This window comes from Panthera pardus, unplaced genomic scaffold (assembly GCF_024362965.1).
Source record: "Panthera pardus isolate Hobbes unplaced genomic scaffold, ASM2436296v1 HiC_scaffold_1, whole genome shotgun sequence".
Classification (NCBI taxonomy): domain Eukaryota; kingdom Metazoa; phylum Chordata; class Mammalia; order Carnivora; family Felidae; genus Panthera; species Panthera pardus.
Genome location: NW_026526654.1, coordinates 12781963 through 12805416, shown reverse-complemented (window position 1 = coordinate 12805416; position 23454 = coordinate 12781963). Strand labels below are relative to the sequence as shown.

The 23454-nt window shown below is 41.5% G+C and overlaps 1 protein-coding gene across 3 annotated transcripts in view; it reads left to right on the top strand.

Moving 5' to 3' along the window:
• Positions 1–23454, top strand: part of MYO16 (myosin XVI) — a 609969-nt gene that overhangs the window by 245409 nt on the left and 341106 nt on the right. For all 3 annotated transcript variants that reach the window (XM_053889237.1, XM_053889213.1, XM_053889198.1), the window contains exons 7-8: positions 7907–8032; positions 21271–21346. In XM_053889237.1, coding sequence (XP_053745212.1) covers positions 7907–8032; positions 21271–21346 — 202 coding nt within the window. The remainder of the gene's footprint in view (positions 1–7906; positions 8033–21270; positions 21347–23454) is intronic.

Sequence of the window (23454 nt, the reverse complement as noted above, 5' to 3'; positions counted from 1 at the left end):
GTGAGACCGAGAGGGCTGAGGACCAAATGAGCTTGGAGCAGAAAAGACAAGGACAGCTTGGGAAACACAGAGCTAGATGTGACTCTGAACCTTCTTCATGGAGACGCTGGGTTTGTGGTTGGATATTGGAGTCTGGGACTCAGGAGGCGTCTGGACTGCAGAATCACTTTTGGGAACACTAGCATATACGTGACGTTGAAAGCCTTGACCCTGGATAAAATCACACTTCTGACACAGAAGAAGAAGAGAGAATTGAGGACCGAGCCACGATGCTTAGGAAGGAGAGGAAGATCCAGAAATAAGACTGGAAGGAGAAATTCTCAAGGTAGGAGGAAAACCAAGAGAATGAGATGTCCCAGGAGCCAAGGAAAGGAAGTATGATGATGATGATGAGGAGGAGGGGGGGGGGAGAAGGAGGGGGTGTGTTGGGGGGGAACGGTTGACTATCAGATAACCACTGAGAGGTCAAATGACTGGAGGTGGTGAATTGACCTTTGGACTGTGTACTGGGAGGTCACTGGTCTTTTCACCGAGGAAAAATGCAGTGGAGTGGTGGGCTCAAAATCCAAACTGTAGTGGGTAATAGTTCTTTTAATGCGTGTAACGCACCAATGCCTAACACAGCGCAGAAACCCAGTAGACCTTTGTGTCTTTGTTTGGCTTAAGATATTGCAGAATTATATGCCTCTAAAAAAATCACTGCTAAATAAAAATTGCATAAGTGTTTCAAATATCGCCAAATCAAAGGACCCACGTACTTTGGAAGTGAAGCTATTGGAAGAATCAATCAACACAGAACAATAAATTGTGATCGAGTTCCACCATCTTCAATTTTGACATTCTTTGTGACTTTATTCTATTGAGCAGAGAGCATAAACATTGCAAATCATTGTTGTATAATAACTAAATGGTCATCTTTGATCATTGAGCTTTTCACAAGGAAATTAGTAGTGATCGGGAGGCTAGGAAGTTGTCCCTTGAAGATCACAGTGTTTAGCAAGCGGTAATGTAGTTTGATTCTTTGGTTGGAATCAATCAGTCTATCATGTTAATTACTGCCTTCCCAGAGCTCTCCTCTGGATTGTGTGTTCCTGTCTGTTGTTGGTCGACAGTAAGAAGACGCCAGTCCACAGATTTCCACATCCTGAGTTGGACTGTCGCTTGTGGTTCAGAATCATTTCCCACACTGTCAAATTGTGCAAAAGAAGACGAAGCTATCAGTGAAAGGCTCAATACCTTTTTCTCCTTTGTTAGAACATGCGACAAAATTACCAAACTTACTGTAGCTCTCTTAAAAAGATCTCTTGCTGTACAAGGATACCCTTTTTAAAAGAAAACAAAACCTGAGAAAAGGATACAATCCGCCCCCCAAGAAAAGCCTTGTTACAGAGGATATGGAAATGCATTCCTGAGTTTGAGTGCATAGATGCTCTTTGAACATCTACAGTAATGACTTTCAGATACATTATAAAGATGCTGGTTCTTCACTCTTTTGTCCCAGACTTTGATATATAACATCTGGCCTTGGGACGTATTTACTTGGTCTGTTGGAAAAGAATTATTCATGAGATGCAAACATCAAACAATTTTATTTCTGACTCCCTTTGTTATGTCAGTAGTGCTGGTTTATCCCTTACTTCTGGGTGAGGACTTAGCCAATGCTATCAGCTTTCTGGCCGCAGTTTATATCACGATGCGTAGCCTCAATTTAGAGATTAGAATGTGTGGTCCTTTATGACAGTGAAAACTCCCTGCTGGCATGAAGTCAGGGCTCCCTGGTCTTTTTATGTCCTATTACCTTCTAACCCCCCTGGTGTAGCTGTGGATTCCTTGTCAAAATTGTGCTTTTAATGTAATAAAAATGGTACCCAGAATTACAAGGAAAGACAGTTCTATCAAAACATCATAATCATAATATTAAAATTAACTTTGTGATATTAATGCACATCCTCCATTATTAATGCACCGAGTAACAGCTTTAACCATTACCATGATTTTAGAGTAGATTTGAACCGGGGTGATACTTGGACATTTCTGCTAGGACAGCAGTGTGATATGACAATATTTCTTGTGATGGTAGAGAGCATCACAGCTGTGTACCCTATGTTCACCGTTGAAGAATTTGCTAAATTTCAGTTGGGGTTAGAAAAAAATAAAACTGTTTTCCCACCAAGTTTGCAAACCCCCTGAATCTATGCACAGTTCCTACAGGGGCTGGTGGGTTCAGGCATTAAGGACCTCAAGTTCAGCTACATCTTGAACCTGTTCCTGGTATATCAGGAAGTCCGTAGAAGGGAGGGTAGACGTGATCACCTGTTTCCCTTTCTGCCACTGCCTTCTCTTCAGTGTCGCAGAAGTTGCGGGAGAGGATGGGAGGAGACAGATGGGCAGGAGGTGATGCAGTGGGGGCTGGAGGGCTTTGACTTGATCTTCCTTGAGAGAATGTCCTGCTCTCTGGGCTAGAAGCGGACCCCTTCCTTTGTGAGGATGTGGAGGTTCTTCAGATATCACCTCCTCACCACCATCACTGGGGATCTCCAGATGGTCCTTGACACCTGCCTCAGTTCTAGGGAATCTGAGGTGCTCCAGCTTGTCTCTCTCGCCCCCTCAGGCATCCCCCTGATACAGAACCAAAAACGAACACAGCTCGTCCCTGGAAAAATCTGCCCGCATTTGTTTTTGCCCCTGTGAACTCATGAGGGCCAGTGGATGCCAGGGTGTCTGCGACCTCCCCTTGCAGCCCACCGAGCGGAGAGCCAGCCCATCGCTGCCCTTTACTTTTTCTAGGCAGGAATCAAAACCTAAGTGACAGTGTCTTTACCGTGCCGCTGAGGACACATGGCTTCCGTGGGCGGTCACCATAGCCAGGCTCTCCTGACGTGAATTAGGAAGGAACCCAGGCCCCCCCCCCCCAGCACAGGTACACCCACATGTACGCTGTCCTTTTATCTCTTGAGGTTGAGGTCAAAAGTAATCTAGGCAGTTTTTGGACAACTATTTTCAAATATATATACACACACATATATATATGTATATATACACACACACACACATATATATATATGTATATATATACACACATATATATGTATATATATATGGTCTTAGTTTGAGATAGGATATATATTATATTCACACTCAGTCAAAACTATGGTAGGAATAATCCTCTGTTAATATTCTGACATAAAAGTAGAATAGGAGAAGATGTGAAATTATTGGTTCAAAACCTGGACTCATTTCTGTAGGTGTTTGGATAGCTATTCCTCAAGACTGATTTTTATTTACTCCCAACATCATGTTCATCAAAATTTGGCATTAACCTTAGAGTGACCTTCCCGATGTAGGGCGGCAGAGGTCACAGACCTTAAATAAGACCACATTCAGTGGGCATATATTTCAAATTTCACACATAGCTTCTTTTTAAAAATTAAGTGCACAAATACAAGACTGAGAGACAACATGATGCCCATTTTCCATGTTATGCAATAAAAAAGACTTAATTCTAAGTGGTGGAATCCTTTCCGCTATACAAATAGGGGGAGAAAACACAAAGGGAAATCCTGATATCATTGACTACGACAAAAATTAAAGTGAAAATTTATGCATCAAACAAGAGCAGAATTAAGAGGCAGATAATAAACCAGGAATAATGCTTACAATGGCTCTTCCAAAGTGTTGATATTTCTCAAATATGCAGTGTTCATAGAAATGAATGAAAAAGATGACCCTCTCTCAGTAGTGAAACAAGTAAGAGAGTCATTTCACTAAAGGAAATACAACTATCCTGTAAATATATTAAAAGAGACCCATTGTTAGAAATTGAGTACACTGGAATTATTTATAGTTGTTTTAGAAATTAACAGCAAAGACCAGAAAGCTAAGTAAGAATCTATGCACACACAGGTCTATGCGCACAGTCTATGCACATAGGGACTGTGCGCACATGGGGTCTGTGCACACACAGATCTATGCGCACACAGGTCTATGTACACATAGGGTCTGTGCACACACAGGTTTGTGCACACACAGGCCTATGTACACGAGGTATGCACACACACAGGTCTATGCACACAGGGTCTATGCACACACAGGTCTATGCACACAGGGTCTGTGTACACACGGTCTGTGCACACACAGGTCTATGCATACACATGTCTATGCACACGGTCTATGCACATAGGGACTGTGCACACATGGGGTCTGTGCACACACAGATCTATGCACACACATGTCTATGCACATAGGGTCTATGCACACACAGGTCTATGCACACAGGGTCTGTGCACACACAGGTATGCACACAGGGTCTGTGGACACACAGGTCTATGCACACACAGGTCTGTGCAAACACAGGTCTATGCACATACAGGTCTGAGTACACGGGGTCTGCACACACACAGGTCTATGCACACACAGGTCTATGCACACAGGGTCTGTGCACACACAGGTCTGTGCACACACAGGTCTATGCATATGTAGGTCTATGTACATGGGGTCTGCATACACACAGGTTTATGCACACACAGGTCTATGCACATAGGGTCTGTGCACACAGGGTCTGTGCACACACAGGTCTATGCACACACAGGCCTCTGTACACGGGGTCTGCACACACACAGGTCTATGCACATAGGGTCTACGCACACACAGGTCTGTGTACACAGGGGCTGTGCACACACAGGTCTATGCACACACAGGTCTGTGCACACAGGGTCTGCACACACAGGTCTGTGCACATAGAGTCTATGCACACACAGGTCTATGCGCACAGGGGCTGTGCACACACAGGTCTGTGCACCCACAGGTCTGTGCACACACAGGTCTATGCACATGCAGGTCTATGCACATGCAGGTCTATGTACACGGAGTCTGCACACACACAGGTCTATGCACATAGGGTCTATGCACACACAGATCTATGCACACAGGGTCTGTGCACACAGAAAGCTGCGTCCCTGCCTACAGCCCTGGTTGGGGTGTGAGTTGGCACCAACATTCTGGAACTCAGTGTGACAGCCTACAGAAATAACTTGAAAAAACGTTCATTATTTTAGAATTCCAATTCTATTTCTGGGAATGTGTCAGAAGGAAATGGTCAGAGATGCAAACATAGTGATTATCAACAGAACAATCTTGTATAAGATCGGAAGTGTGGCAAATACAGAAATGCCCGCTAATTAGGGATTGGTCAGGCGTATTATATGCTCCAGGTGACGGCGCACTGTGCTTTCCTGAAGAGCAGTCTGTTAGAAGAGTAATTTCCAACTTGCCATAATTTTCCAAGATCGTCCTTTTCCAGTCCTGCCAAGAGGCTGTTGCCAGTTGTCAACCGAAACAACAACCACCTCTGTGTCTCTCCTAAGACCCCATATAATAGCGGGAGAGGAATATTCTGAGACGCCATAGTGGTAAACACTTTCACATTTTGGCACCTGACGGCTTCCAGCAATAGCGGCAAGGTAGGGGTATAACTTCCATTTCAGAAAATAGCCATTTTTTACACTCTAACTTAATGATGAGAGTGTCCCTGTAGGGTCTGTAGGCTTGCTTATGGATTCAGAATTTGGTTGCCAGGAGAATTGAGGTAAAGGCTCTAAGCTCTTGATATTTTACTATGATGAATTTTTAAAATTCTGTTATCTCTTGTGATGGTGTGAAAGTATTCAAAGTCACGGTTTTTTTACTTCCATTTTGAGATTGCCTAGGATTAAATTTGTCTGTCTCCAGAGAGGTCACTGGGAGCTCATGCTTTGGATAGTGTTTCTGCCGAGTGAGCCAAGACTTTCCTTCTAGTCTTTTCCTTGAGAGCAGTGCCTGACGTGACAGGCTGAGAGCTGGGCTGAGTTTGAAATGGCAGAACCCAGTTTTGCTGAGTCGAAAGCAAATCTACTCGTAAGCAGTTCATCCTGTGAACTTGACATCGTTAGTATCAGGTGCTGACCAACAAATGGATAGTTCTTGGTTCATTTTGTATTAAAAATGAAAACCTTCTGAGATCCAGATCTTAGTGTACATAGTTCAGAGTAACCTTCGAATTAACTGATTATTCAATAATGTAGAATAAATTTAGGGGCAGGTGAAAGATTGATATTTTTTGGAGAACAAATATATAAAATTATGTTTCTCTAAAATACTTGTGGATATTTTATTTGGGGGACTGTTTGCTAGAATATTAATGAGGTAAGTTCTATATATAATAAAGTATGGGAAGATTGATGTGAAATGTGATCTCTTAATGTTCATGTTTTAAATTGGATGGATATATTTGCTCTTTTGGTACAGTCAAGTACAAGAAATAAGCATATAACTACATACTGTACGTTAAAGAGCATAACTAGGACCAGAGGTAGAAAAGCAAATGTTTTTGCTGGATTTTATTAATATATATGTACGTGTATTTAATAAGTCCTTTTGACTTTATTGTAATTTTGTTTTTGTAATAAAAACAGCCACAAAATCCCATGCTACAAAAACAGGAAGAACTCACTGTTTTTACTACTTTTATATTACTTTTATTTTTCCTTCCCTCATAGTTCCTTAATATTACGTTCAGGAAATCAGTCACGTGGTTACTTAATAACCTCATTTAAATTGAGAACCAGTTTAAGTCAGTTGAGCATCTGACTTTGACTGAGGTCATGATCTCGCAGTTTGTGAGTTCAAGCCCTGTGTCCGGCTCTGTGATGACACCTTAGAGCCTGCTTCACATCCTCTGACCCTCTCTCTCTCTGCACCTCCCCTGCTCATGCTATCTCTCTCAAAAATAAAAATAAACATTAAAAAAAGAATTGGGGGCGCCTGGGTGGTTCAGTTTGTTATTCCAACTTCGGCTCAGGGCATGATCTCACAGTTCATGGGTTCAAGCCCCTCATCAGGGTCTGGGTGGTTAGCATGGAGCCCGCTTTAGATCTCCCTCTCTCTCTGCCCTCCCTTGCTTGTGTGCTCTCTCTCTTTCTCAAAAATAAATAAACATTTAAAAATTTTTAAAAAAGGAATAAATTGGAGTGTGATGATAGTTGGCTTATAAATAAAGCCTGCAGCATTGGAAACAGGACTTACCGCATCTGGAAGTTTGAATCCTTCTGCAAACCCTGATCTCCTCATTGTGGCTCCTGAGCCTTCATTTCTAAATCAGGTTGCTTTCAGAAACTAAATGGGGAGCATGTTCAGATGAGAGCTGCATCATCATTTTAAGGTCTGTCAGGATTAACTCATCCTTTCTGGTGTCCCCACCCCTTTTACCTGCTCATAAGCATTAAAATGATCCCGTCACATTTCCTATTGTCGTTTATATCTTCGAATCTCCTCTGGTCACACCAAGTACAGGGGTTGAATTTCAGAGCGAGTGTGACTTATGGGCAGGAAGTATTAAAGCGTTCAAAGATTGTATGTTATATTTAAAAGTATTCAGGGGTGCCTGGGTGGCTCAGTCGGTTGGGCGTCTGACTTCGGCTCAGGTTATGATCTCATGGTTTGTGACTTTGAGCCCCGCGTCGGGCTCTGTGCTGACAGCTCGGAGCCTGAAGCCTGCTTCGGATTCTGTGTCTCCTTCTCTCTCTGCCCCTCCCCCACTTGTGCTCTGTCTCTGTCAAAAATAAGTAATAAAAAAAAATAAAAGTATTCAGATTATAGAAGAAGGTGACACTAAAAGGGGAAATGGGAATTATATGAAAAAGCGCACATTGTCCGTATCAGAAGGTAAAGAATAAATAACTCACCTGTAAGCCGTTTTGCAAAGAAGGTTGATGTCCGCTGATATCAAGTAAATAAAACCGCATGTATGTTCTTTTTAAAAAGGTATTTTGGATCTGGTATTTTATTAGCTCTCTTCAAGCCACTGAATAAATTGTTTTGATGTCATTGCTTTTTTTTTAAAGTGGCATAACAAAATATTTCTTCATTGCAGTTACATATGGCATGTGCCAGTGGCTACAAGGAAGTGGTGTCTCTTCTCCTCGAACATGGCGGGGACCTCAATATAGTAGACAATCAGTACTGGACCCCACTCCATTTGGCAGCAAAGTATGGCCAGGTGAAGTGATTTCCTAAATTACTTTGAAAAAACCTATAATTAATGTATCATTTCATATGTAATTTTTTCATTTCAAATTGTCTGCTAAGTATGTGACTTTTAATGGCATCATATTAGGAGACGAATAGTTTTACGGTTCAAAGAAAACATCGTCTTTTGGAAGGATACATAAAACATACATTCTCGGGATTCTGCGTGTTGTAGTCAAAACTGTTGGATAAATGATGCACAATTGTAAACATTTTGCATAGAGTGGACTTGTTATTTTCTTAACATTTCATAGTCCTTTTAATAGCTCACAGTTTCATGAGTCGTTAAAAATTCTATTTGTTCTCTACAGTTAGAAGTACAGCAGATTTGCATTTTGGTTTTTATTTTTCATATAAATTATATTTCATCTTAATGAATGAAGAAAGATTATCAGATATTTTTTCTTTGAATTGATTTTTGGCTACAGCTAATACAACCTCAGCCACTAGTGCACAAATTACTTTCTCACCAGGTACCATTATATCATGAAGCAAACTGACTTTTAAATGACTTATGTGGGTGAATATGACAGCAGTGTTCATAATAATATCAAAATCTATTTATAAAATACGCCATATTTTGTGTTAGAGAAAGCCTGAGTACTACTATTTGGGAAGATAATTCAATTTTACATAAATAGGGAAGTTGAGGTTAAACTTGTTGATTCCCAAACATTGGTCTAGGGTGACAGTCACACCCCTTAAGTTAAGTTCATACCAAGTTGAGTCTCTTGGATCCTAAAGGTTATGAAAAATAGCGATCATAAAATTTGAGTACTGCAGTTATTGAAATAATGGAAAACATTTGCATTTCAATCATTTTAGAAAAAGCACATTGCTTAGGGAAAGTCTTTCAAATTAATGAAAACATCATTTGCTTTGACAACATTTCCTGTATGAAAAGGTTCATTCATTCAATAAATATTTCTAACAGGCTATTTATTAAGTACTTCAAACTGTGCTTTTAGCAAGTGAATGTGTAAATAAATGGATAGATTAAGGAACCCGAGGCTGTAGATGGTGAAGCCATTGGGCCCAGGGGCCCCAGGTCCCCTAGATCCCCCTGTAGATCATAGGAGCACTGGGGGATCAATAACCTCAGTACACCATGAATACACCCGTGCTTCATTTCTAGCACCGCGGCACACTGGAAAACGCTGGGTGAGAGGTTTTGTCTTTAGTAAAACGTAGAGAAGCAAACATATAAGCAAGTGCTACTTCCTAGAACACTACCTGTTGCTCTGAGCTGAAGAAGTGGTAATCAGTGAATTATCAAAACGTGCTTATTGTAGTCAGGGATCCCTCTGGAAGGAGCTAAATCCAGAAGTGAGGGATTGATAGCTTGGTAAAATGTAACAGAATGCTACCACAACTTAATTAATTAAGGCTTTCATTTTACCCAATTTTTCAACTTTTCTGATTGGGCATTTAGATCAGGTATCATTTCAAGGAATAATAAATTGTTTTCCTTCAACTGCTTTTATTGGATAACGTACTCTGGGGCAATAGGACTAGATTTAACAAGTTTATTTATTTATTTATTTATAGTTTCTTTATTTTTAATTTTTTTTTAACGTTTATTTATTTTTGAGACAGAGAGAGACAGAGCATGAGTAGGGAGGGTCAGAGAGAGGGAGACACAGAATCTGAAACAGGCTCCAGGCTCCGAGCTGTCAGCATAGAGCCCAACGCGGGGCTCGAACTCACGGACCGTGAGATCATGACCTGAGCCGAAGTCGGCCGCTCAACCGACTGAGCCACCCAGGCACCCCATATAGTTTCTTTATTTAGACAGCGAGCAAGTGGGGGAGGGGCAGAGAGACAGAGAGAGAAAATGAATCCCAAGCAGGCTCCCTGCTGTCGGCACAGGGCTGAATCTCAGGAAACCTGTGTTGAAATCAAGAGTCAGATGCTTCACCGACTGAGCCACCCAGGTGCCCAATTAGCAAGTTTTTTTTCTTAAAGACATGCCTCGGACTAACTACATCACCTCTTCTGTTATTGGACATTTAAATCGTTTTTATCAGAACCCAGTGTGTGGTTTTTGTTTTACTGCATTGCGGGTCAAATGAAATATTTGGTAGGAGTTGGGGTATTTTATTTGTTATTGTATTTCTCGGTTCTGTGATTTCCATTTGGCTTTTTTTTTTTCATTGTAACTTCCGTGTCTTTGATGGACTTCAGTTTGTTTCAAGAGGATTTGTAGTTGCCTGTTGAAGCATTCTTATGAGAGCTGCCTTGCCATCATCATCAGATGGTTCCCACACCATCCACCTTGCTCTTGTTGCCAATTCATCATCTTGTCTCTTTCAAGTTGTGATGTCCTGATCTTGGCATGGTGAGGGGTTTTTAATTGCATTTTGGACACTTCAGCTATTATGTTAGGAGAATCTTGGTCCTACGTAAATCTTCTGTTTTAGTCAGCCTGTTTAAGTTCAGCCTGCAAGGCCTGGTCTACTTGAGTGGGTTGTGGTTCCAGTGACAGTTTCATTTTCAGACCCCTTGAGTTGTCATTTTAGTCCACTTGGCTTATCTGACGCCCCTGGTGTTCTCACCGCTTTCTTCTAATTCTCCCAAAGGGTGGAAGCCCAAGCCGGGCTACCCCATGTCTCTGGGTGAGGTAGGTGGATGTCCACAGGGACAAAAGACTTTCAGGACTGGGGGCCTGTTGGGGCATTCTCCCTCTTGCAGGTACCCCCTCCCAGCTGTGTTTGCCTCTCGTTGGGGAGGGGAATCTCAGCAGGTTGGAAGAAAAAGTGCTTGATCTGGCACTACATGTTAGCAGATCATGGTTCTGGACTCACCTGCCATTGCTGGAGCAACACAGTTGGAATGTGGGAGGGATGCATCTACCCAGGCTCCTCTCTGTCCCTAAGTCGGGCTGGGAAACACTGGGTCTGGGCTAGCCTTCAGTTACCTGGGATTCCTCCCTTCCGCAGACCCTGAGCCAGTTTCCCTGTCTCCTTGCCTATTCAGACCTCTTCCTGGGTTGCTTGTTATTTCCAGGGGTTATTTTTTTAAAATTTTTTAATGTTTATTTATCTGAGAGAGAGAGAGAGAGAGAGAGAGAGAGAGAGAGAGAGAATCCCAAGCATACTCCACACTGTCAGCACGGAGCCCCCATGAATTGTGAGATCATGATGTGAGCCTAAATCAAGAGTCGGATGCTCAACTGACTGGGCCACCCAGGCGCCCCTCCCAGGGGTTATTGTAATTGGGAGGGAGGATGTGGAAGAAACCAGGCTAAGTTGGTATTTTTTTAATCTTTTTTTAATTCTTTTTTTAAAATTTATTGATTTTGAGTGAGAGAGAGAGAGAGAGTGAGAGGGGCAGTGAGAGACAAAGAAACAGAGAGAGAATCCCAGGCAGGCTCCACAGTGTCCACAGGAAGCCTGATGTGGGGCTTGAATTCATGGAACTGTGAGACCACGACCGGAGCTGAAACCAGGCATCAAGCGCTTAACCGACTGAGCCACCCAGGTGCCCCTAAATTGGTATGTTTTAAAGCGATGAAGAAGTTAATTTATTATTGTTTTCACATGAAACCCATCTGTGGGCAGAAGAGAAATGAAGGTGCATTTGTATAACTTCCATTATAAGGTGTCTGTGGGGATCTTTGGTTCTACATGTTGAGTATGTCTCAATGTGACCAATTTCTGACTCCAAGATCTATTTGGTAAGAACATCTAGACATTTCTGTTCCACTTCCTGGAAGCTATATGATTAAGGCAGAAAGAATGCGTAGCTTTCAGAAATTATATCCCTCAGGCAATCAGATGTAGCTCCTGATACTTTTCTCAGTTATGGGCCTGCAATTTCAGAGGCCAAGAGTTTGTATGAAAATAAGGAACTGACATTTCAGGGGTTCATGGGAAACCCTCCACTGCAGAAAGGGGAAGTTCTGCCCAAGAAACTCCTTTTTTTAAAAAAAATTTTTAATGTGCTTATTTAATTTTGAGAGAGAGACAGAGCATGAGCAGGGGAGGGGCAGAGAGAGAGGGAGACACAGAATCTGAAGCAGGCTCCAGGCTCCGAGCTGTCAGCCCAGAGACTGATGTGGGACTCGAACTCACGGACTGTGAGATCATGACCTGAGCCGAAGTCGGACGCCCAACCGACTGAGCCACCTAGGCACCCCCCAAGAAACTACATTTTTTTAAAAAGTTTATTTCTTTATTTTGAGAGAGAGAGAGAGAGAGCATGAGCAGAGGGGCAGAGAAGGAGAGAGAGAGAGAATCCCAAGCAGGCTCTGTGCTCTCAGCACAGAGCCCAATGTGGGGCTTGAACTCATGAACTGTGAGATCATGACCTGAGCTGAAATCAAGAGTCGGTCGCTTAAACAACTGAGCCACCCAGGCACCCCAAGAAACTACATTTTTAAAGGGCCTACAATTAAGCTCTATTTGATGATTAGGTGGTAAAAAACAGGATAAGAGGGGCGCCTGGGTGGCTCAGTCAGTTAAGCATCCGACTTCGGCTCAGGTCATGATCTCACGGTCCGTGAGTTCAAGCCCAGCGTCGGGCTCTGTGCTGACAGCTCAGAGCCTGGAGCCCGTTTCAGATTCTGTGTCTCCCTCTCTCTCTGCCCCTCCCCTGTTCATGCTCTGTCTCTCTCTGTCTCAAAAATAAATAAGTGTTAAAAAAAAATTAAAAAAAAACAGGATAAGAGTCAGATAAAATTTGTATCATGGAGAAAGACATGTTTTCTATAACCTTGATACAAGACTAGTGAATATATTAAGCTGATAAAACAGGTTGGCTATATGGTAAACAGATTGGCATTTGGTTTTAGTAATTGAAAGTAGATTCTTTTAAATGTTAATTTACACAGTTACCTTTAACAGAAAGAAATAATGGCTAACAGATATACCATTTGGTATATATCAACATATATACAAAATAATGATTAACCTATATACATATGTTCGGTATAAGATACATAGCATGATACCTTGTGTGCCTTGGTGATTTAAGAAACACGAGCCCGGCACAATTACCGCTGCCTTCATAAAGCTTGCCGGTGATTCCTGTCACATGCAAGCTGTAAGATAACGGGATGGCTGGCGAATAAAGCAGGGAGAGTTCATGGGTATTAGTACTCTCACCCCATTATCTGCCATATTTGAACAATTTGTCAAACTTCGGGTTTTCTGAGTCTTTGTTTTCAGCCTAGAGAAACAGTTATGAACTTAATGTGGGAAATATGATTCAAAGCTATGTTTCCTTTGCAAGATGCAGAGTAATTCAGCTTGATGTTTTTATTCCTACTTCTCTGGTGCCCCAGTGATTTTCCCAACACTCATCATTTACTAGTGATAAATGAATGGAGAAACAGTTTCCAATTGCTCAATTTATTCTTTCAAAACCAGCTGAAAAATATTTGACCCCAACTTTTAAAAAAAAGATGTATATGTTTTTTGTTCTTGCCTTTATTTCCTGGACACTTCCCCGCACAAGCACCTATATTTCATTCTTCCCATCCAAGCGATTAAGCCAGTTTTGATCTGAGGACTCCCCTGGCCTCCTCCCTGGCTCTGAACCCAGCTCAACCACTCACTGGCTGTGTGAACATAACAAGCCTCACTAATTTTTCTTCCATAGAGTCTGGCCCCAAGGTCTTCAATCAATGGGAACCATCAACCTCAGTTAAAATGGGGATTTTTCTGTAGCTCAGGAGATTCTTGGGAATGGCAGAGGCAAATGCATGAGACAGCACTTGGGGTGTGTCCTAGTCAATTGATTCAGTTGCTAAATTTGTACAGACAGACATCCGACACAAAGGTTTCCAGAATTGCCCAGTTATAGTCTTCAAATGAGGCAGGTTTAAAAAGTAATGTGACATTTATCCTCAGCTTCTCTAGAAAATGACTAGTCATTAATTCACTATTTTCTAAACCCTTACACATTTCAGCACCAAGGATAGATCTAAAGATCCTAGGTGGCTTTTCCATTTTGCTCCCTTATACCTATCCAGGTGGGGTCTCCACCCAAATGTAAGCTCCAAGCAGTGAAGACTTTTGCTTGCCCTCCATGCTATCTCTGTGTCCAGCAGACTAACCCAAGGAATTGAAAGACAGATCAATCAACCAAGAACTTGAAGCAAAGCACTAACACTCAGAGGCAGAGGGGGGCTTTTCTGTTAGAATGCATGACATCAAAACCAAAATGTGTGCCTTGATTCAGACCAGAGGAAAAAAAAAACAACAACTAAGAGATTTATATTAATAGATTTTGGATAAATTGTGTTTCTTTTATTTTGTCAAGAAAATACCGTACAATATAGAGGATTATATTTAAAATGTGTTCATCTGTAAAAATACCACTTAATATTCATTTTGGAGATAATATTTTAGAAATAGGTTTTATTTGAATATCAAGTTATGTGTATGGGAGATTTAGAACTGTAAAGGAATTTACTGTAAATGTATTTCCATTCAGGAAAAGAAAAAAGCTTTAGAAATGCTAACATTTTTAAAGACTGATGGCATTTTTAGAGACATTCATAGCACTTTCACTTTCTTATAAATACCTTACAAATATAAATACCTTTCTGGAGAAGGTAACTCATAATTTGTAACAGTTTTTCTTATTGAAATTTATACTGGGATGGGATATATTTAAAAAAATTTTTTTTTAATGTTTATTTCCTTTTGAGACAGAGAAAGAGTGTGAACGGGGGAGGGCCAGAGAGAGGGAGACACAGAATCTGAAGCAGGCTCCAGGCTCCGAGCTGTCAGCACAGAGCCCGATGTGGGGCTCGAACTCACAGAGTGTGAGATACGACCTGAGCCGAAGTCGGATGCTTAACCGACTGAGCCACCCAGGCACCCCTAGGATGGCATATATATTTTAAAACTCCCCTTTATATGAACTTTCCAGTGAGAAAAAAAGAGATGGCTTGTTCTTGTCTAAAACTGGGAACTGAATCGTTTATGTGACTGATGTCTTTTGGTTTTATAGTTCTTTTACGAGTCGTACATAAAGTAAAATTTGATTCTAGCCTTGATGTATTTTTAGTGCCCACAGTAGGATTGGTGATGCTACAGCAAATCATCAGAAAGTAACCACACAAATGCTACATCCTAAATATCCTTCCCTTCCAAAGTACTTTGTATCACACAGCCTGTGTATATTGATGTTCAAAGGAGTCGTTTGTATTGCCAGAAACATTTTTTCCCAGGTTCATAAGAATTAAGATATTCTCAGAGAGTTTTGTTTTTGTTGTGTTTGTTTTTCAGATATTTCTTCTTTGCTGTGGGAAAACATAAAGTCACTCCCTGGTTTTCCTCCCACCCCTCTGAGCACTCAGTATTGACAGGCTCAGTGCTCCATGCAGGCTATATAAAGAATGTTTATACGTCTTTAGGGAATCTCCTCACCTGAAGCTCCCAGTGCTCTACCTGTCTATGGCTCCCCAAACTGCCTTGTTTCCCTCTCACTGTGCACACCCCCCAAGGACCAGTGCCCACTGGGTAATCTCTACCAACCTGCCCTCCACCTCCACTCATATGGGAAGGGAATCATCAGCTCCTTTCTCCAGCCCCAATGAGTTGCTCTTTCTATGGGTCATCATTTATTGACCACAAAACTGGGCATCATCCTTCCTCCCTCCGCCCCCATCTCTGGTGCCTAATAAACCCGAGTCCATGAGTTCCCACCTGGGAATGGTGTGAGGCTATGTGAGATGTAACCGCTGCCCCCACCCTGTCCAGGAGCAGTATCCTTACGCGGGGCCTGGCCCACCAGCCCACCAGCACTGTCCCACCCCTTCTGCACATGTAAGCCTTGTCAACGCAGGTATCATCCAGTGTCAGCACATAGCATCCTTTGCTGTGCCCGGACAGGAAACACCACTCCACAGTGCACTTTGCAAGCCCCTGTGCCTGGGAGTCCGCTTTGTTCTCCCAGCCTCCCCCACCAGGTTGGAACAGGTGACCATACCCAGCCACTTCCACTTTCTGGAACATGCCACCATGTGCATCCTCTCATGTTCTTTGCTTTTCCTGAGATTGTTAAGTGGTTCTATCTTACTGACATGGTAGCCCATGAGGAGATGATGCTTCAGTGGCTGCATTGGCTCTGGCACCCGTATCTCTGAACCATGTCACTTACCATGGCGGGTTGCATCTGTCCCCACTGCCCTCCGATGCCTAATGCGTGCCAATGGGGTGGGCAGACAGGGATGTTTCTCATCAGCACAGGGCCTGACCCGGAACGCGCAGTTCCGCCCACAAATGAGGGGGCCCGCAATGGTCCTCGGGTGGCAGGTGCTTGTCCTTCCAGCCCTCTGTGCATGCACCTGGGCAGTGGGCTGCGGGAGGGACGCCCTGGGGGCAGCAGGGACCGGGCGCACACGTCTGTGATGGGCACCCCAGGAAAACAGCGCGCGGGCAAAGGGAGTCCAGCCAGGGGTAGATGGCATGGGCAACACCTGTGGGGTAGCATAGGCATTAATCAAGGAGCAGGACCAGGAAGGTCATGGGGCAAGGAGGCTGCCACATGGGGGGAGAAGGGACCCACTCGGGAAGGATGCGCAGATAACTGGAGCAGTTGGAGAGCTTGTGTTCTGAAGAACGGACACAGGATCTGTGCTTCATGTGAAATCGTAGCGGGACCACACATGGCAGGGGGCAGGGGGCAACCATTTATTAACTGGTTTTGTTTGTTGGATCTGAAATCCTCCAGGGGGTTCTGAGTGGGAGGCAGTGGCTCATTACAGTGTAGAGCAGACACCAGTGAGGTAGGAGGCACACACTGTGCGTTCCGGACCTTTAAGGTTTCAGTGTCTTCTCCTTAGGTTGTGAAACGATCCCTTTTAGCGTCTCAGACAGAAACCAGCTATAGCCACTGATTGCTACTGTTTGACTCTTCAAAGAGGGAATTTAAATGACCATCAAGCAATTAATTTTCCTAAATTCATCCAATCCGAAGGACAACTCTCCAACGAATGAAGTCCATATCCAGTGAATCTTGGATGGATTTAAATCTCAGCTTAAATGTGTATTTTCTATTAGCCATTATGGTCTCCTTTTACACACTCACCCCCCACCCCACCCCAATACACGCACAGTCACCTTATCCTCTGGTGCCTTTGGTGATTATAACGGTCTTGTACTAGTGTAGATGAATTCTTATTGGGTTGCACGCTCGACCTATTCACACATGAAGCAATTTACCTAAAGATCTTTTGTGAGGATACAACAAATGTTTTGGAGGAGAGTAATTGAAATTAGCACTGGCCTGTTTAATTTAGTTCTGTGATGTGCTTCCCTGATTTCTAATTGGAAGTGCATGGGAAATACCATCTCTAAAAAAATAAAGAAATTTCCCGAATGAGAACAGCTTCCTCCTTCCACACACAAATGCTTATTTTTATGGGCCCGAAATAAAATGGAGTTACTTTTATTGTTGCAGATTTTTATGTAGGAAGCGTTTTGCTTTGATTTCTTAAATGCTTTCTGTAGTTCTAGTTGAAGCTGGGGATGAGGAGTGGTTTGCTGAGAGATTGCGCAAGTTTCTCTCTGGAGTTCTGGAAGCCGTGAATTGAATTTAGAAATGTAAAGTTAATTGTTAGACTCTGTGATTGTCTGACGTTTTTGCAGACATATGAAAGCTTTTAGGTTTATTAACTGTTTTTTCAGATTTGTGGAAACCAAAGGCAATCTTAGCTAAATTTTGGATTTTTCCCTTTTTCTTCTGTCTTTTCTCCTTCCTTTTCTTCCTTTGTCCTTCCCTCTCTCCTGCTCTTCGTCTTTCTTCTCCTTCTCCCCTTCCATTTGGTTTAAACGCAAGCAAATCTCTCTGATCTTTAATATAACCAAACTCTCTTCTGTACATATTTTAATGTCCTGGGCATCTGCTGTATGTATTTTATCTTTCAGATTTCAAGAGATTCTTTCTTTAGTAAACTGTGTACTTGGAAGTAAAAATAAACTTCTAAATATAATCTCTCTACTGTAACGTAATTTAAATGTTATTGATGTAATTTGTGTCCTGGAAAACCAAACACTGATTTTTGAATTGGCTTTGGGAAAGCGAACAATGAGCAGACTATTTAAAATCTAATTAATTTTTTAATGAGAGTGCTAAGAGGAGCTATCATTGGTGGGTGGGGAGATGCCTCAGTGTGCCTGGATGTGAAGCTCCCCATGTGGGGAGAACATCACAGCACATGTTACAAAAGCAAAACCCAAGACTGGAAAAGCCAGTCTCATTTGAATCAGTATAAAGCAAGAAATGGAAACAAAAGACACAGATGGGAAAGGAGAAAGGAAGGTAAGAATGCCAAAGGAATCAGGAAAAAATGGAAAAACTAGAACCATTAAGTGCATACGTCAAGTTGTTCACAGCAGCATTGAAAACACAAAATATGTAATAATATATTTAATAAAATATTTTAACAAAAGATTTCTACACTGACGACAATGAAACACTGCAGTGAGAAATGAGAAAAGAGCTAAATAAATGGAGAGGCAAAGCCACATTCATGTGTAGCGACAGTGAATATTTTTGCGCTAGCTGTGGAAGGCTGAATATTATCCCCCAAAGATGTCCACACCCTAATAACCCAGTTCCTGTTACCTGGATTACAGGTATACATTTGTTACCTGGCAAGGCGGAAGAACTTTGCCGTTGTGGTTGATTAAGGATTTTGAGATGGAAAGATTTTCGGGGATTACCCAGATGGGTCCTTAAAAGCAGAGAAGCATTTCTTCCTGGCTGAGGGTCTGCGAGAGGTGTGGCTCTGCAAAGATGGTCAGAGAGATGCAGGTTCAAAGGTGAGGGAAGGGGCCACAAGCCAAGGAATGAGTTGCCTGTAGAGGCTGTAAAAGTCAAGAAACAGATCTTCCCCGAGAGCCACGAGGGAACATCCTGTTGCCACTACCCTTATTTCAACCTTGTGAGACGTGTGTCAGGCTGCTGAATTGTAAGATAATTTCTTTTTGTTTAAAGCACTACCTTTGTGATATTTCTAACAGCCATAGAAAATGAATACAGTATCTATTTAAAGCCATTCCCATCAAAATCCTAAACCCTTTCTTTTAGAAATTGAAAAGTTCATTCTAAAATTTATATGGCGACACAAAGTACCCACACGGACAAACTTATCTTAAGAAGTAAGAAAATGACAGATTTTTTTCAAGACTTACTGTAAGTCTTTCACTTATGTGATTTCAATACTGGCTATAAAGCTACACTAATCAAGGTAGTTAGGGAATGAGATAAGGGCAGACAAATAGATCAATGAAACATAGACCAGAGTCCAAAAGTGGGCAGGGACATATGTATTCCATTAATTTTCTACAAAGGTAGCAAAGTAATTCTGTATGAGAGGAAAAAAAGGTTTTTTTGTTTGTTTTGTTTTTTGTTTTGTTTTTTTAAGAAATATGGCTGAAAAACAACCATTTGTGCTGGACCAAAATAAATTTGAGCTTTTATGTGCCATTTGTGAAAACTCACTTGAGGTGGCCCATAAGTATAAACATTAAAATGATAGAGCCTTTAGAAGAAAATATAGCATGATATTGTCATGACCTTCGATTAGGCAAAGAGCTATTGAACATAAAGAGTGCTAACCTCTAGAGAGAAAAAATAGAGATGTTGCACTTTAACAAAAGCAAAACAAAGTGAAAATAACCTTCAGTTCTTAAAAAAAAAAACATTTTCAAGAATATGAATAGGCGAGCCATAGAATGGGAGGAAATATTTGGGATATGCATATCTGACAAGTGTATCTAGAACATACAAAGAACACAGATCACTAATAAAAAGACAAACACTCCAGTAATAAGTGGGTGAAAAAGTCTTGAATGGACACTCCACAAAAGAAAATCTAAGATTGGCTACTAAATGCATGAAAAGGTGTTCATTGTCCTTCGCTGCCATGGAAATCAGTAAAACTAGACCAAAATATGACTTCATTCCCAGTATGATAGCTAAGCTTAAAAAAAAATGACAAAAACAAGTGTTGGAGAGCATGTGAATCTAGCAATATGTAGATGTACAATTACAAAATTATTACATAGAATATGGGGCAACAGGAACTCTTGTTGGGGATGGGAGTGTAAATTTGAGCTCTCGGCAAAAAAAAAAAAAAAAAAATTGGAGCTCTCTGACCACTTTGATGATGTCCAGACCTTTTCCTTGCAATTTCTGTCCCCTAAAATGCTGTATCCAGAAGAGATCCTTGCACCTGTGTCCCAAAAGAAATAAATGAGAGTGTCTGTAGCAACATTATTTGTGAAAGTAAGTGACCGCAAATGACTTGAATGTCCACTGAGGAGGGCAGACCAATCGTGATACATTTGTACAGTGCAGTTACATGCAGCCAAGAAAATGGAAAAATCTTGTTCACATTCATTGCCTCTGGTGATTCTCCAAAACGCAGTGTTAAGTCACGAGAGCAGGGCATCTATGAATATAGACACTAGGATTTCACTTCTATAAATGTCACAAACAGATACAACCGGGCAGTATGTAGTTTGGACATACTTCTGTTCGTAGGGGTTAAACCTATAAGGAAAACATAGCAATAGCCCAAAATTCACGACAGTGGTCAACTCCAGGAAATAGGGATAATTTGGGCAAGAAACACAGAAAGATACCATGAATGACCCATTTTAAAAAGTTGGACCCACTGGAAATTATTTCATTTCCCCTCTGTCAGTGATACATGTACATTATATGTATTCTTTGAATTTCTATTTTATAATAAGATTTAAAACATAGATTAGTCTCTCATCAAGTTGTTTCCTTCTTAAAGCCTGGGAGTACGTTTCCCTATCTTCCCACGTGACTTTAGTTCATATTACCTGTGGGGCTGCCGTGATTAGGCCGTACTGGTGAGACTTTAATTTAGAGTTGCTAAATTAAAACAAAGACTTAAAACGTGCAAGAATATGCGATTCCTCCCAAAAGATGCCCTAAAATAAACCTGAAAGGCGTTAAGTGAGCCTTTTCAAAGCCTCAGCGATTTATACCTCATTTGATAGGTAATTTTTTGTTGGAGTGTCTGTTACTTTTTTTATATTAGAAACGGAAAAAAACTGGCAGTGGAGGGGGTAAGAAACGTTTAGCGTAGGATATATTTATACCTTCTCACACCACCAGACTCTAAGTGCCCTGGAGGCCAGGACTGCATAGCACCTACTCACGAATCCTCAGTATCCACTACACTGTTTCTTATTTCCATGATCTTTAATGTTTCAGACAAACCTGGTGAAACTTCTTCTGATGCATCAGGCGAATCCAAACCTTCTGAACTGCAATGAAGAGAAGGCCTCAGGTAGGTGATCAGCATCCTGGGACCACCCGCAGTTACCGTCTCCTTCCTTTCCTACCAGAGTTGTTCATCCACCATCACCAGAGTCAGCTTCTCCTGGCAAGTTCTGTGCACACGCTCGGGTCCAAGCACTGTTCACAAACCCCTGTGCCCCGCCCCCCCCCCCCACACCTTTACAAGAAGACATTCCAGAGGGGCTCCGTGTATAGGGTGCCCTTGGACTTGGGTGCAATCTGCTTTTGAGCTTTAATTTCCTAGGCAGTGATTCCTTCAATGTCAATTACTTTAAAATATTTTGCTGTTATTTAACTAGTTTCTTATTGTTTCAAATATGCACTTGTTCACTAGAGTAATATTTGAAAAATGCTTATTTATTTATTTTGAGAGAGAGAGAGAGACAGCAGGGGAGAGGCAGTGAGAGAGGGAGACAGAAATTCCTAAGCAGGCTCCCTGTGGTCAGTGCAGAGTCTGACGTGGGGCTCAAACTCACGAACTGTGATATCATGACCTGAGCCAAGATCAAAAGTCCCGGACGCTTAACCGACTGTGCCACCCAGGTGTCCCCTTGCTAGAGTAATTTAAAACAATAATAATATTTTCTTCTGCACAGATAGGTATACTGTAGAAATCAAGACGGACTTTCTCAAGCTAATTTAAAACTTTGAAAATCTTAATGTTACTATTTTTAATAAGTATCTTTTTGAATATTTCTAGAGTTCTTTTTACCACTGTTATTGCATATGTACATACACTAATTTAAAAAATAGACGCTTATTCATTTTCTAGCTTTTAAAATTTGACAAATATACTAATCAGTTATTTGTTTATTAAAAATAAAAATCTAGGGGGGGCGCCTGGGTGGCTCAGTCGGTTAGGCGGCTGACTTCGGCTCAGGTCACGATCTTGGGGTCCGTGAGTTCGAGCCCCGCGTCGGGGCTCTGTGCTGACCGCTCAGAGCCTGGAGCCCGTTTCAGATTCTGTGTCTCCCTCTCTCTCTGACCCTCCCCCGTTCATGCTCTGTCTCTCTCTGTCTCAAAAATAAACATTTAAAAAAATTAAAAAAATAAAATAAAATAAAAAATAAAAATAAAAATCTAGGAAAAGTATAGCATAAGTAATAAAATGATATAAAATTTTGAAGGTAGTAATTGATCTAAATAACTTAATTCAGTTTCTTCTTATTGCTATACTTTAACAATCTAAAAGCACTTTATGCCTGAGATTTGTCAGTGGATATACTTACAGGTGTATGATTACATGACTAACTGCCAGCTTATGACAAAATGAGAGTTTTTCTCTATTTCTTATTTTTTTGGAGTTAAATGTTGTTTAAGTGTATCCATCTTTTTTTAATGTTTATTTTTTTATTTTTTGAGAGATAGAGAGCATAAGCTGGAGAGTGACAGAGAGAGAGGGAGAGAGAGAATCCCAAGCAGGCTCCCCATCATTAGTGTGGAGACCAAGGTGGGGCTCGATCCCAGGAACTGTGAGATCATGACCTGAGCCAAAATCCAGAGTCAGATGCTTAACCAACTGAGCCACCCAGGCACCCCTAGTCCATCTTATCTACTCAAATAAACTGAAGATTTAACGAACAAAACTCTAAGATTGCTTTATAGTTTCTAACTTTAGAATCAGGCTAATATTAATGATAGTGTAGTAATCTTACCATTAACTACAAAAGCATGTGTTTTGTTTTGTTTTGTTTTTTAAAAAGGGAGCACCTGGGTGGCTCAGTCGGTTAAGCATCTGACTTCGACTCAGGTCATGAGGATGCAGTTCATGAGTTCAAGCCCCACGTCGAGCTCTGTGCTGACAGCGTGGAGCCTGGAGCCTGCTTTGGATTCTATGTCTCCCTCTATCTCTGCCCCTCCTCCCTTGTGCTCTCTCTCTCTGTCAAAACTAAACATAAAAAAAATCAAAATGGTAAAGAGTAAATAGAAATTCATAGTTTTTTTTCCCTATTCTTTAAAATACGTATTGTGAAATATGTCACATCCTCTGTTTACTGTAGTTCCAACAGATCACATTTTTCAAGTTTATATCCCTGGCTTCTTTCCCAGAGAAGAGAATATATGATTGACCCTTGAGTATCTAGACTCCCATCTGTC